Source organism: Aplysia californica, unplaced genomic scaffold (genome assembly GCF_000002075.1).
Source record: "Aplysia californica isolate F4 #8 unplaced genomic scaffold, AplCal3.0 scaffold00161, whole genome shotgun sequence".
Taxonomy (NCBI): Eukaryota; Metazoa; Mollusca; class Gastropoda; order Aplysiida; family Aplysiidae; genus Aplysia; species Aplysia californica.
In genome coordinates, this window is record NW_004797431.1 from 378,810 (window position 1) to 392,130 (window position 13,321).

General features: G+C 40.2%; 1 protein-coding gene across 1 annotated transcript in view; it reads right to left on the reverse strand.

Annotated features, from left to right (window-relative positions):
* LOC101862411 (SEC14-like protein 1) overlaps positions 1-8,848 on the reverse strand; it is a gene marked incomplete in the record, with an annotated part of 47,251 nt that extends 38,403 nt beyond the window's left edge. The window contains 4 exon segments of the mRNA XM_013082139.2: positions 445-573; positions 2,836-2,967; positions 4,297-4,446; positions 8,034-8,848. Coding sequence (XP_012937593.1) covers positions 445-573; positions 2,836-2,967; positions 4,297-4,446; positions 8,034-8,096 — 474 coding nt within the window.
* Between the last annotated feature and the right edge of the window lie 4,473 nt (positions 8,849-13,321).

Genomic DNA, 13,321 nt, shown 5'->3' on the forward strand with positions numbered 1-13,321 from the left:
AACCCAGAGGAGGGGGTGGGGCGCAGAAAGTGGAAATGAAAGCAGACAACAGAACATTGCTAGAGAGCAGGAAAGGAGGTGAAAGGACACAATTTTAGAGAAGACAATTTTTTGGTCGCTACCCGGATTCGAACCCGGGACCTTCTGAATGAGAGGCCAACACCTTAACACCTAGGCCACGAGAGCCCCCTGATTCAGTTTAATGTAATGAAACTTAAATCATGTTTCAACAATATAATAAAATTTATAAAATTATAAAGAAAATTAGTTGTTACAAGTACTCTAATTTTGATAGTTTCTTTTTATATGTGTACAGCGTAGTGAGCTAAGAGCTAGAAAAACAACATCTACATCAAACGCATAGTTTTATTTATTTATTTCATTGCATCCTTTTCCTTTGGTATATGCACAGCAAAACAAATGTTATATTAATCTTCCACATACCTTCTTCACATTAGCAGTGTACTGCTTCATTGCAATTTTCTCCACTGTACTCTCAAAGCCAAAGAAATGTTTAATGTCTAGGCTGGCATCCTGCTCAAAGCAAGTCCACGTGGGGTTGTCAGGGTGAACCTTTTAGACACACACAAAAAAAGAAAATTGTTAATTAATCAAGAGAATAAACCACTTCCTACTCCTGACCTCGCTCACTGCCGAGCACTTTATGGCTCAGCGTCCACAGAATGCCAGGCATTTTGGCACCTACTTCAAATGCTCATTGTGACCTTATTATTCACCATCCAACAATGAAACTTAGTGTGTGAAAAGGCCATAACATAAATAACGCAATGCTAAATTAATATTTAACCCTCGTCCTGCGGGAGCCGGGTTTATATGTCGCCCGATAAGCCTATTTCGGCACCTCGCCTGCAGCCCCTGGCTCAGCGCATGCACACCGCGCATCACCTTACGTGAAATTCGGGTCCCAAGTCGGATCCCCATTCATGCAGGTCAAGTGTGTGTGCGTCAATCTGCTTCAGTTTGTGTGAATTGTGGCCTTCTTCTAGAACCGAATTCGTTGGTTCATAATCGAGGCATACGTCTCGTTAAAAAAACACAAAGTTGGTAGCTCTAGATGCTCGTCCAATGAAATTATAGAAAAAATTGGTCCACTTAGACATGAGGAGCTCGAAAGGATAGTCAGGAAACAAGACTTCCATTTTTCTATACAAAATCTTTCAAATGAGCTTGATCTTGTATGAAATGATACTACCTGATACAAAATAAGCTTGTTTAATAGTTTTGAATACCATTGTGCAGGTACAAAGAACAATTTGAGTGCAAAACTTTAGGAAATTGACCTCAGGTCATTCATAACAACAAGAGCATCCATAAAGGTTATTCGAATGGGCGTAACTACTCGTAATGTCTTATCAGCTTGTGAGAGGGGGTTATTCATGTGTTTGTAACACTATATAAATAGAGAGTTATGAAAGATAGAACATTATTTTCATCATCGATTTACACATTCCCCCAGTATTCATGGTGAAAAGACATGTTTCCCGGCGCGCGCGCTGTACACCAACAGTACACACTGAGTGACCCCGGCGGCCTGCCCGGCACGTCCGACGTAATCGGTTGCTGATAAGATTCGCATCTCGGCACAGACGCAGGACAAGAGTTAAGATCCGGAATGCTCATCTTTTATGATCGTTTTGCAAATGTGTAAAAATTTTGACCAGAGTTCCTATTGGTCCAAAAATTGCTTTCAAGCTACAAAACTTAAAGGAACATGATGACCCTGTGATGAAAGAAAAAGGCCTCATTTATGTAATTCAGTGCTTCCACCAGCTGAAAAGTAAAGAAAATTCTGCCACCAGCAGGGTCCAGGGACAGCGTCCCGGTGGGGGTTCAGGGTGCGAAACCCCCGAAGAAATTGAAATTTAGTGCTTTTAGAGGATTGAACATGGCATTAGGGAGACTGTTCTAAGCGATTGCCTACAACCCATAACATTTATTTGAAACCAACATTTTGTCTTGTTTCATTTCTACACCTACATATCTTTCCATTACTGGCAATGTTTAAAGCAGGTTCCCCTTCCATTTCCATTACTATTATAATTCAATTAATCTGTCATCGCACCATTGATAGAAGGCAAACCAGGGAATAATGAATAGATATGTACCTTCACAATATAGTTACCCAACGTATACCCTTATTTTCCTCAATTTTCACGTCTGAATGTCGCATGTCACAACCTCGGAACACCACTTCGAATTTTTCTTGACTTTAGTAGTTTAAGCATAAATTTCTTTCATCGTGGCCCTTGTCGCGTTCCTGTGCCGTAGAATCTTCGCATTGATCATTTCTCTAGATTTAGACAAATTTGCAAAAAAAGAGTTTTTTTCTGACAGTAATTTTCTATCTAAGATCACAAATCAATTTACTTGATCAACGCACAGATTTTCCAGCCCAAAGATAGACTGAAGGAATGAGTGAATGATAGAAAGGAGGAAATTGGCACAAAAAGTTTACCAGATTTTGATCAATTTGCAGGTAAAAATGTACTGCCGACCAACCCACAATGAATACACGTGGCATAGCAGAATAATGGCCGGTTACACAAAATGCACAATCTGGCCGATACCAAGGCAAGTACAGATCTTTTGCAACGGAATTTCGGTAGTCCTACGCTGTCGCAGTTTTTTTACAGAGGGAGTTGATAATGATGGAGGAACAAGTACGGAACTGGCAAAAAGTACGGATTTCCGCAAAAGTACGGAAGAGTGGAAGCACTGGTAATTGTTTCCTTTGGTTCCTTGTCAAATATTGACATTATTTAATAACAAAGTTCACACAAGAGTGTCTAGCATTCTGTCGCTCTTCACACTTACTGAGTAGTGGCAGTGTTCATTGATGGTGATGCGGGAGGAGAAACTCTCATTGTGAGCAAAGATATCTAAGGTCCTCTTGCGACGATTGAGATGATTCTTTTGAATGAAGATTACATACTCAACACCAGCCAGCTGAAATACAAGGAAACAGAAAATCGTAAATTCATGTGCAGTTCAAGTAAGGGTCCAAATATTGTGAAACCAGTCAAATAGAATATTTTCAATGGGTGAAAGTGTAAAGTGGAGGAAAAAGTCAAAGCAAATCATAATTTGTGCTCATAAAAATTAAAACCATCATTGGCTTCAACATCAAGCAGCTAAAAAAGATTCCAGTAAACAAAACTTGAGGTCGTGTTAATTTGATCTGCCCCCTCTAAAACCAATATCTTTTTCTTTTTACTATGTTATACTTGTGCATGTTTTGGATTCAAAGAAAGAAGAATAAAATTTGGGACTTGAAAATCTGTTCGCTCGCTATGTGCGCGCTAGTTAGTGTACAACTTTTGATGCCCACAGATTTGCCACCTATTCTATGATACAAAATAGGAGTTTCTTTAGAATGCTCCCTAAAATTCCAAGTTACGGTTTATGGGGGGCGGGGGGGCTATCGGAGTCTCTAGAACGCCAGTAGATTCAGATTGAGTTACAAATCGAAAGTAGCAAACAAACATGAATATACGAAACTGAATTCAAACACACAAACCCCCCATCCCATGACAAAAAAAAAAGATTTTCTGCAAATCTTATTCAAGTTCTTCAACAGGGGGAAAAAAAAACACACTGTGAATGAGAACTTGCTTTTTTTTATTTCTTTTTTATTTATTATTATTATTATAGTAGAGAGTTGTACAGCGATCGCAACTGCATAAAAGGTCATATATGAGCGCCAAGGGGTGGGTGTCAACAGAGAAGTCTTCACAGGGAATCAGACTTAGACTGCTCACCTCTCTAGCTTCAACAGCACAAGGTCTGCTTCGACTATCAAGGCACCCCAAAATAGCCGGTCACAAAAGAGTGACAAACATACAAAAGAAGTAGAGGAAAATGACAATAGTAAGGATCAGGAAAGAAAAAGCAGCAGTTCCCCGTTGTAGATCAGGCACAGTTATGAGCGTGACATGAGTCAGCCCATTTACAATTCTACTATGCTTGAACGAGAAATGTCCCCCCTTTGGAAATGGCCTAAAGACGCTACAGTCCGTGGCACTGCCCCGGGGGGTGAAACTTGCTTTTTAACACAAATATTCCCAGTTAGTTTTAGTAGAGGTTTTACGGCGCTTGCAACTGCATAAGGTCATATGAGCGCCAAAAGATTAGAGGTGTTAACAAGAGAGTAACAAACATAAAAAAGAAGGAGAGATTTTAAGGACAATAAATGTTTCATAGGAAAGAAGCAGCAAACCACATAAGAGCACCCGCCAACCACCCTCAAATATTCCAAATTCAGTCAATTACCCTTACCTTTCTCAAAAGATAAGGGGCATCTACATTTAGTTTACATCTGCGCTCAACTATATGCTCTGCGCCATCCTTGGACTTGAATTCGTGCATGATGTCGCTACCAAGGAAAACAGGAATCATCTTACATGTGGGAAAACGCTTTTCATATGCCTGGTAAGAAGAAAAAGAAAAAAAATCACATACACAGCATTTCATTAACTGCAAATCATCTATCAATTTAACAACTATGATGAGACTAAACATATTACACCACGCTACCATTATAAATCTATCTTCAATTCAGGTGTACTTAAGTAATGTAAGTTATATCATTTCTGTGATATAAAAAACTGCTCCTAATATCTAGATAGCTCTCTTCATGTACCAAAGACAACCTTTTGCAACATTCAACTTAATGCAGCATTGAGCATTGTGAGTAAAGGCAGAATATTATGAAGCTATCATTTCGAGGTTGAGAGTTTCAGAAATAAAATCATGAAGAAAATAACTTCTCATCATAATAATAATAAATGACATTTATATAGCGCTCAAGCCCGATTAAAGTACACAGGCTCTGATCGCTTAACAATACAGTAAAACGTACAACAGACAACATTAACATAAAACGTGTTCTGACTAAAGAAAATTCCAAATATCCATCTTATTAATTAAATTTTAAAACAGAAACGACTTCAGCGGACATTTGAATGAACCAAAAGATTTGATCTCTCTTAAAGTACTTGGTAAAGCATTCCAGAACTTGGGGCCTCGGTATTCAAATGCCCTTTCACCCATTGTTTTAAGTTTCATAGATGGTAAAATACATTTCTATTTGTCAGCTGATGACCTTAAACTGTGAGTTGGAATGTACAGTTTTAACAGATTTTATAAATATGATGGTGCATTAGCATTCAAACATTTGTGACATAGGGTGGCCAACCTGTACACAATCCTTTTCTCAACAGGAAGCCAATGCAAAGTTATAAAAGACTAGTAGATCAATATTAAAGGTTGAAGAGCACTGGCACTACAAAAAAGTCAAAGTTGAAGTACATTTACCAGATCTATGTGGGGAGGACTTCCGTAAGGTGCGACCACTACAAGACAGAGTAGAGTAGAATAGAGGGCTAGGGGTAGGGGTAGGTTTATTTTTTAAATTTATATTGTGTTTGTTGGGGTGGTCGTTCATTACGGAAGTATGTGTATGTGCGTGTGCGTGTGTGTGCGTGTGTGCGTGTGTGTGTGTGTGTGTGCGTGTGTGTGTGTGTGTGTGTGTGTGTGTTGTTATTACAAGTTTTGCCGTCTCATGTACATGTTTTCACCTGTTTTTCTAACAGTATTTTGCATGTTGAACATGAATATATGGCCTTCATTTTTTACGAAAATCAATAGTTGAGTTATTGATGTTTGAAAACAGAACTAGATCTATATTACAGTAGGACCAGAGGCGTAGTAATATTTGACTTGTTTTATCCTTGTGTAGGTGCATAAAAGTAAAAATTTACCTAAGTTTTTGTTTTGTTTTTGTTTTCGAGGCCTTTTTAGTTCGTTTTTTTGTCTATTTTTTTTAAGGAAGTGTATACATACCCGGTAACCGAGAACAAAGTCACGAAGTATACAGACCCGGCAGGGGAAATCTTTTATGATTTCAGAAAGTTTCGGCGCCCTCTTGGCTCAGGGTAGACCTCTAGGTTCTTCTAGACCTATGGCCTAGGTCTAGTCTAAACAGACAGACAAAAATCATAGAGGTCTAGTTTTGAGGCATAGAATCTAGATCTAGATCTAAATGAAGATTGCAGATATGTCTTTTCGATCAACGATTGTTTTTCCTCTGTTGTGGAGTTGGAGGAATCAAGACAATTTGAAGAAAGAACAATGTCATGATTTCAAACGAGCAGTCACTGTCTCTCTCTCTCTCTCTCTCTCTCTCTCTCTCTCTCTCTCTCTCTCCTCTCTGTATCTCTCGCCTTCTCTTGCTCTTTGTTTGTCCCGAAATCACAAAAGAATTCTTCTACCCGGTGTGGGGGCTGAAACTTTCCGAAATCACAAAAGGTTTCCGCTACCGGGTCTGTATACTTCGTGACTTTGTTCCCGGTTACCATGTCTACATTTCGGGTTTTTTTATTTAAGCTTGTTTTGTTTCCATTTCCACAATAGGTTCAGCATCACGATTGCAGTTTACAGTCTAGATTCTAGATCTAGGGTATTTTTATAGAAGTACTCCCGTTTCGCATCACATCCACTACCGGAAGTCAGCTCCTTCACCACATTAGTGCCATCGGATATACGAATAAGATTAGTTTTTTTAAAGAAGGCTTTAAGTTTTATGATTTTTTAAAATAATGCATGCTTTTGTAGTCGTTAGAGGGGTTTCAGGGGGTCTCCCCCTAATATGCAAGTACGTAATAGCTGTGTAGTAGGGCGCATAGGGGGGTCCTCCCCCCCTGAAATATTGCACTGTAACATCTAAACTAACCATTTGCGACGTTTTTCAATGCCAAAATCGTGTTCAGGGCCTTAAAAAAAACATAAAAAGCTACAAAATAATACCCTTTATGAGACGGGAGTGTTTATATATAAAGGCCAGGTCTATTTCTCTGAACGTTCGGGAGAATATAAACTTGAACTCCATTTCTACGAACGGTTTCCGTCTTCGAGATCTGTTGATAATAAGCGAATGGAGTGGCCCGTGTGTGTGTGTGTGAGTGTGCCGTGCGTGTGTATGCATGTGTCGGTGTGTGTGTAAGGTCTGAACGGGGGGGGTGGAGAGAATTTTTTTTTTTTACATGAAAGATTTTAGTTTTTGCTGGGTGACTAAATACAAAATAGGTTACTGCCATTACTGCCAAGGTCAAGCAGTCTTGTTTTCTCGCAGTACCTTTTACTTTTTAAGGTATTTTCAAATGAAGTATAGTCCGGGAATGTTGACCCAACCACAACTGAAGTATCTGAATATTCAGACATTTAAAAATCTCTAGATCAAGATCTAGAAATCTAGCTCTAGAAATTGAATTCGATGCAAAAAATGCAGCTCCCAGGCCCACGTCCCAGTCCTCGCAGAATGGAAGAATGAAATCATTGAAATCAGAAATGATGATGCCTAAATCTCGCAAATGACCAAAAAATCTCGAGATCGGAAACCGTTTGGAGAAATAAAGTTCAACTTTATTACTTTATTTTCCCGAACCCGAATGTTCAAAGAAACAGTCACTTCGTTCTATAAATTTACCTTTGGCTTTAGACTTTAGAAATAATAGATCTAGATCTAGATCTAGAATCTAGTTTAGTTTAGTTTTAGTAGAGGTTTTACGGCGCTCGCAACTGCATATAAGGTCATATGAGCGCCAGAAGATTAGAGGTGTTACAAGAGAGTAACAAACATAAAAAAGAAGAAGGGGAGATAATAATAATAGATGTTTGATAGGAAGCAAGAAGCAAACCACACCAGAGCACCCGCCAACCGCCCACTTTAGTTTAGAAGTAATAACAGGTCCATCAACTTGAAGTCAACATACACTCTGTACTTACACACAACGACACAGAACATGACAATGATACAGTACAGCCAAAGGCCACATTTTACAGTAAAATAGAGTCTAATAATAACATTTGTTTTTTTTTTACATTAGCTCTAGATCTAGATGTCTAGATTATCTAGAATCTTGATCTAGATTCTAGATCTACTCTACGTAGATCTAGATCTAGATCTAGAAATCTACGGTACAACTCAGGCCTAGGCCCCAGTCAGAAATACTCACTGCCATCACCAGCTCAAAAGGGTACTTATACACCCTTACGGGTGACTGATACGTCTGTACCATTTTAACTGTTTAACTGATTCTCTTTCTGCTAGGAATACGGTATGGAAAACATGATCGGACGATGTGATACGTTATGATTCACAAGCCGTCAAAGCATCTTCATTTGTCAACAATGCACTGTTCTACGACAGCAGGCCAGCCATTGATAACAGATAGACCCGTTAACACCTTATGAGGAAGTGCATCCCCTGCTCAATATAGGCCCAGTATCTACACTGCGGAGTGTTACCAGAGAGGGTTTACTGTAAACTCTCTGGTGTTACTGCTACCTTCGTTTAGGCCTAATTTACCAAAACAAGTTCTAAGAAAGGAATCCAAACCTTTCGATTAAAATGGAGGTATAAATCGTTCCAAAACTGAGCGTCTTATTTACTTTATTTTTATTCTTTTCCCGAAGCCTGAATCATTCATCGCAAAGTCCTAGACAAACTAAATCTAATCTAGAATCTAGGCCTGCAAAATAATATTAGCCTTGGCTCTAGGCTTCTTCGGTATCTTCTTCAAAACACCCGAAAGCATGTCTGTGTGATAACTTGTCCTCCACGTAAAAAAAAAAATCAATAAATTAAATTTTCTGAGTTTTATTGTTGGTTTATTCTTATGAGGATTTATAAAAAAAACTATAGGCCGACGCCATAGAGTCATAGAGGTTATAGGGGGTGCCCACATACGCGATCGGGTCGGATCGGGCCGATCGGGTCGGGTTGCTTTCTTGTGGCTTCAGTACACACTACAGCCCCGTCGCGATTGTACCCGACGACCTGGAAGTTATACGGGGTGCCATCTACGGACGGGATCGGCCGATCTTCCAACACGATCGCCTAAAAAAACAAACGTGTTTGTTTTCAGTTTCAGGCGATCGAGTCGGGTGATCGGCCCGATCCAGCCGTAGTGGGCACCCCGTATGAGGCCTGTGAAGTGAGCGAGTAGTCGGAGTAGACGATCGCTCGGCTCGATCCCTTTCTAGACCATCGCTCCGATCTTGATCATGATCGCTCACTCTATTGCTCCCTAAACCGCTCATTCACTCATTGCTCATTTGATTGTCCTTTTTGTAGAAAAAGACACCGACCGTCTCCAAACGTAGCGTGATAACGCGTCCACAAAATTAAAGATGCATATATCCGTAAAATAGAATATTATTTTCAAACGCAAGCGTGGAAAAACAAACAAAAACAAGAAAGACGAAGAGCTGGGAGGATTCGACTCACAGATCGTGATCAAGCCGAGCCGAGCCGAGCCGGTGGTTTTACTCCTTTAAAAAATATGCACAAGCAGTGTAATATAACTCACTGTGCCGTGCAATCTTCCTTGTTTGGTTCATGTCTTTAAGTGTCCAAACCTTTGAATTGATTTACCAATATATATATAAGCTTGGTGATGCTTGTTATAGTCGAAAACACTCACAAAAGCAGTTTATTCATGGGGGTTTTATACCGTATTTATCGACACCGGAAGGAAAGACTGCAACAGCCCCACACCACCGCTTTGTCACCGCTGCCTCTCTCCGCCCGCACAATCACTAGGTTAGGGGTCTAGGGGTTGGGGTCTTTGACCTTAGAAGAACAATGCTTATGCAAGTTTGTGTTGTCTCTCCTTGTGGAAGAGATCGGAGTAGAGAGCGATAAGTGCTCGGTGATCCACTAGAGATCGAGATCGGCTCGATCGGATCGATCAATTCGATCCCAATCATGATCGGCTCGCCGATCTCCGATCCTTGTGGATCGGGATCGCACACAACCCTACTGGAAGTTAAAGTAGAGAAACCTTTAACCTACATAGAGGGCGTAAACTGGGCTACGATTGGCTGAACCTTTGACCCATGAATACATAAGTAGATCTAGGCCTACGGTACTCTTGGACTTCTCTCTCTCTCTCTCTCTCTCTCTCTCTCTCTCTCTCTCTCTCTCTCTCTCTCTCTCTCTCTCTCTCTCTCTCTCTCTCTCTCTCTGTGTGTGTGTGTGTGTGTGTGTGTGTGTGTGTGTGTGTGTGTGTGTGTGTGTGCGTGCGTGAGTGTGTGTGAGGGCTTGCTTGCTTGCTTTAGTGTCTCTCGCCTTTCTTGTTTATTTCTCACTTCCCATAATATATCAGAGACCTAGATCTAGCAATGCTGTAAACATTGCTAGGTCTCTGCATACATCGCTCAACTCATCTCTCTCACTCCCTGTCACTCTCACCACCCTCCCTCTGCAATGCTCCTCCTTATTATTATTATTATTATTCGTCTTCTTCTTCCTCTAGACCTATGAGCGCTCCAAACCCGCTGTGAGAAGAGAGAAGACGGTCAAAGGCGTGAGACGTGAGACCGAAACCGCGAATTCCCAGCCTACTGAACGTATTCGGGTCAATATGGACAAGTGACTCAGCCTTGTTGTGATTGGCTGCAAACCACTCGATCGCGCGATTCGCAGGTCTGAAAACAAACGCGTTTGTCTTTGTAGGTCACCGAAAGAGTCGATCGGTTTGTGCCTCGATGGCCGCTTTGCACCCTCAATTTGGCTAGCCCCGACTACCCGATAGGCCCGACCCGACCCGACCCGACCCGACCCGACCCGATCGCATATGTGGGCACCCCCTATTTATGGATAGTGCCAGTGCCAATGCGAGCAGCTTTTTTCCCTCAGATTACTACGCGCTTTCATTTACCCCCTGACCTTTCCTTCTTTGACCTTTATATCACAGCTGCCAGCTGCTCATAGCCTGAGCTGAAACTACTAGATCTATAGTGCTGTAAAAAAAAATCATGGCTCTACTTAGAATTTATAGATCTAGAATCTAAATCTAGATCTAGATCTAGTCAAATATCTCCTCAACTATCGAACATAGGTTCTCCATTTTTTGCACAATAATTTGTATCAATTTGTCATAACAGATCGACATTTTTGTAAACTCCTGCAAGGTGTAGTCTTTAAATAAATACTAGATCTAGATCTAGATCTAGACTAGATCTAATAAAAAATCTAAGCGGGTCTACAGAATAATATGTTTACAGCTGGTGCTTTTAGATCTAATAGCAAGTCCGTCATGTTTTTCTAATCGGGACATTAGATCTAGATCTATGCTTATTGAACGCATGTTTTGAGAGTCATTAGTGCAAAAAATATGTTATTCACTATAAAAATAATGTACATGACGTATTGTAACAAGTTTTGCAAGTAAAAATTGTCATTGATAAGCTGTATGTGACGTAGGCCATATGCGTAGATCTAATAAAAAAAATAATGTGTGTGAGATGCCTAGATCTAGATTCTATATAATATTATCCAATTTTTTATATAAAAAGGGCACACTTTCCATAATAATGGTCCGATTTTCAAAAGAAAAACATCTCTCATTTTGTTTTAAAGAGTTCTTTAACTTGATATTGGCGGAAAATTGAAGGCAGTTTCAATCTTACATGCATAACTCAAGCAGGAGGTCGGTGGGCGGCTCGTTCGTCTAAAAAGTGGGCGTGCACAATTAAGTTATCGCAGGCTGAAGATTGTCGAGGGCATAGTAAATGAGATGGTGTATAATTTTAGGATCTTTGGGTTGGTGAGGGGGAACCTCGAGCTTTTATTTTCATTCTTTTTCCCTGTCGCTTTGATTTCTAGAACTAAAAATCAGTTTGTTAGCGAAACATCAAATTCCTGCTGCCTACTGAGGGCTATGTATCGGCACTATTCGACAGGCGGAGCACATTTGAGATGTGCCGGCTTATTAATATTAACGTACCGCCAAACTCGTTACGAGTGTCGTCATCGCTTGGGTTATCCCAAAGAGCGATTTATAGGTCAGGTTACCACTGTTGAATATCCTATTGCGTTTAGTGAAACCGTGTGGACTTTGGCATGGCATAGTAGATGTTTTTCGGCGCTATAGACACAGAAATGACAGCTACGGCGCCAGCGAGGACCTTGTTTTGATTATATTTGGCTAGTGCTTATTTCTTGCTTTTTTATTGTATGTTTGTGAGTGCTTTACGTAATAGAATATTAAAAAATGTTGGGCGGTACTGCATGACCGTGCTATGTGGACGAACCGCGCCTGATTGGTGGGTAATTTAGGGTGTGGTTTGTTCCTTTATTATATTTTAAATTAACAATCAACCGTCCTTATCTGTCCTCGTTCGTTTCTGTGTATGTTACTCTCTTGTAACACCTCTAATTTTCGGCGCTTACATGGCCTATTTGTGTTGCAAGTACCGTAAAACCCATGCTAAAACTAAACTAAAAAAGCATAACACAGACTTGAATAATATATATAAAATTCAACGAGTATAGTATAAAGCTGGAGATTGATACAAGAATCACCATAGAATATGATAATTACTGAGGGACATCAAATATATATTAATATGCACCATGCAATGACTCATGCCCCGAAGAACAGCGACATCAGTTCTATGATCAACTGAGTGACCTTTTAAACACCGTGGATGACAAAGATGAGAGATACATGGGGCCACGCAGTGACAGAGAAACCGATCAAAACAGCAATGGAGAAATGCTATTACAGTTATGCACAGAACATGACCTCGTCATAGCAAATACCTTCTTCCAATACAAAAGGAGTCAAGTTAAAAACTTGGTACGAAAAGAATGACCTAAAGATAGCATTACAAATTGATTTTATCCTGGCCAAAAGATCGAAACTGAGAAAAATCAGAGACTCAAGAGTGATTCCCATCTACATCACAGACACTGACCACAGACCAGTCATCATGACTATTAACACACCAAAAAGGAAAAGGACAGGAGCAAAGAAACGACGAAAAGTCGTAAATCTCAGACATATAAATGACAATACCAGAGATAAGACACATGAACGTTTGAAAGATGTATTTCCCAAATTGCCCAAACAACCGGGAGACATTGAAGAGGAATGAAGCAACTCCAAAACATGTGTGGACAGAGCATTAAAAGAAGAGTGCGGCACCAGGAAATCAAGAGGGCAGAAAAAGAAAACAACTAGGAATGACCAGGGGAAGGAAGCCATCTACTCATCTAGCTGAAGAAAAAGGCGTTCAAAAAGTGGCTGAAATCAGAGACAGTGGAAGATTACGTCCTATACAGAAGAAAGGAACGCCGCGGCTTAACATCAAGGGTAGCAAAGGAAGCTAAGACAGATCCTGGACAGTATATGGAGAACAGCTGGTAACAAAATGTAAAGAAGACCCTTGAGAGTTTTACAAAAGAGTAAAAGCACGAGGATGCGGGAAGAACCATTCAACCCAACTAAAATAG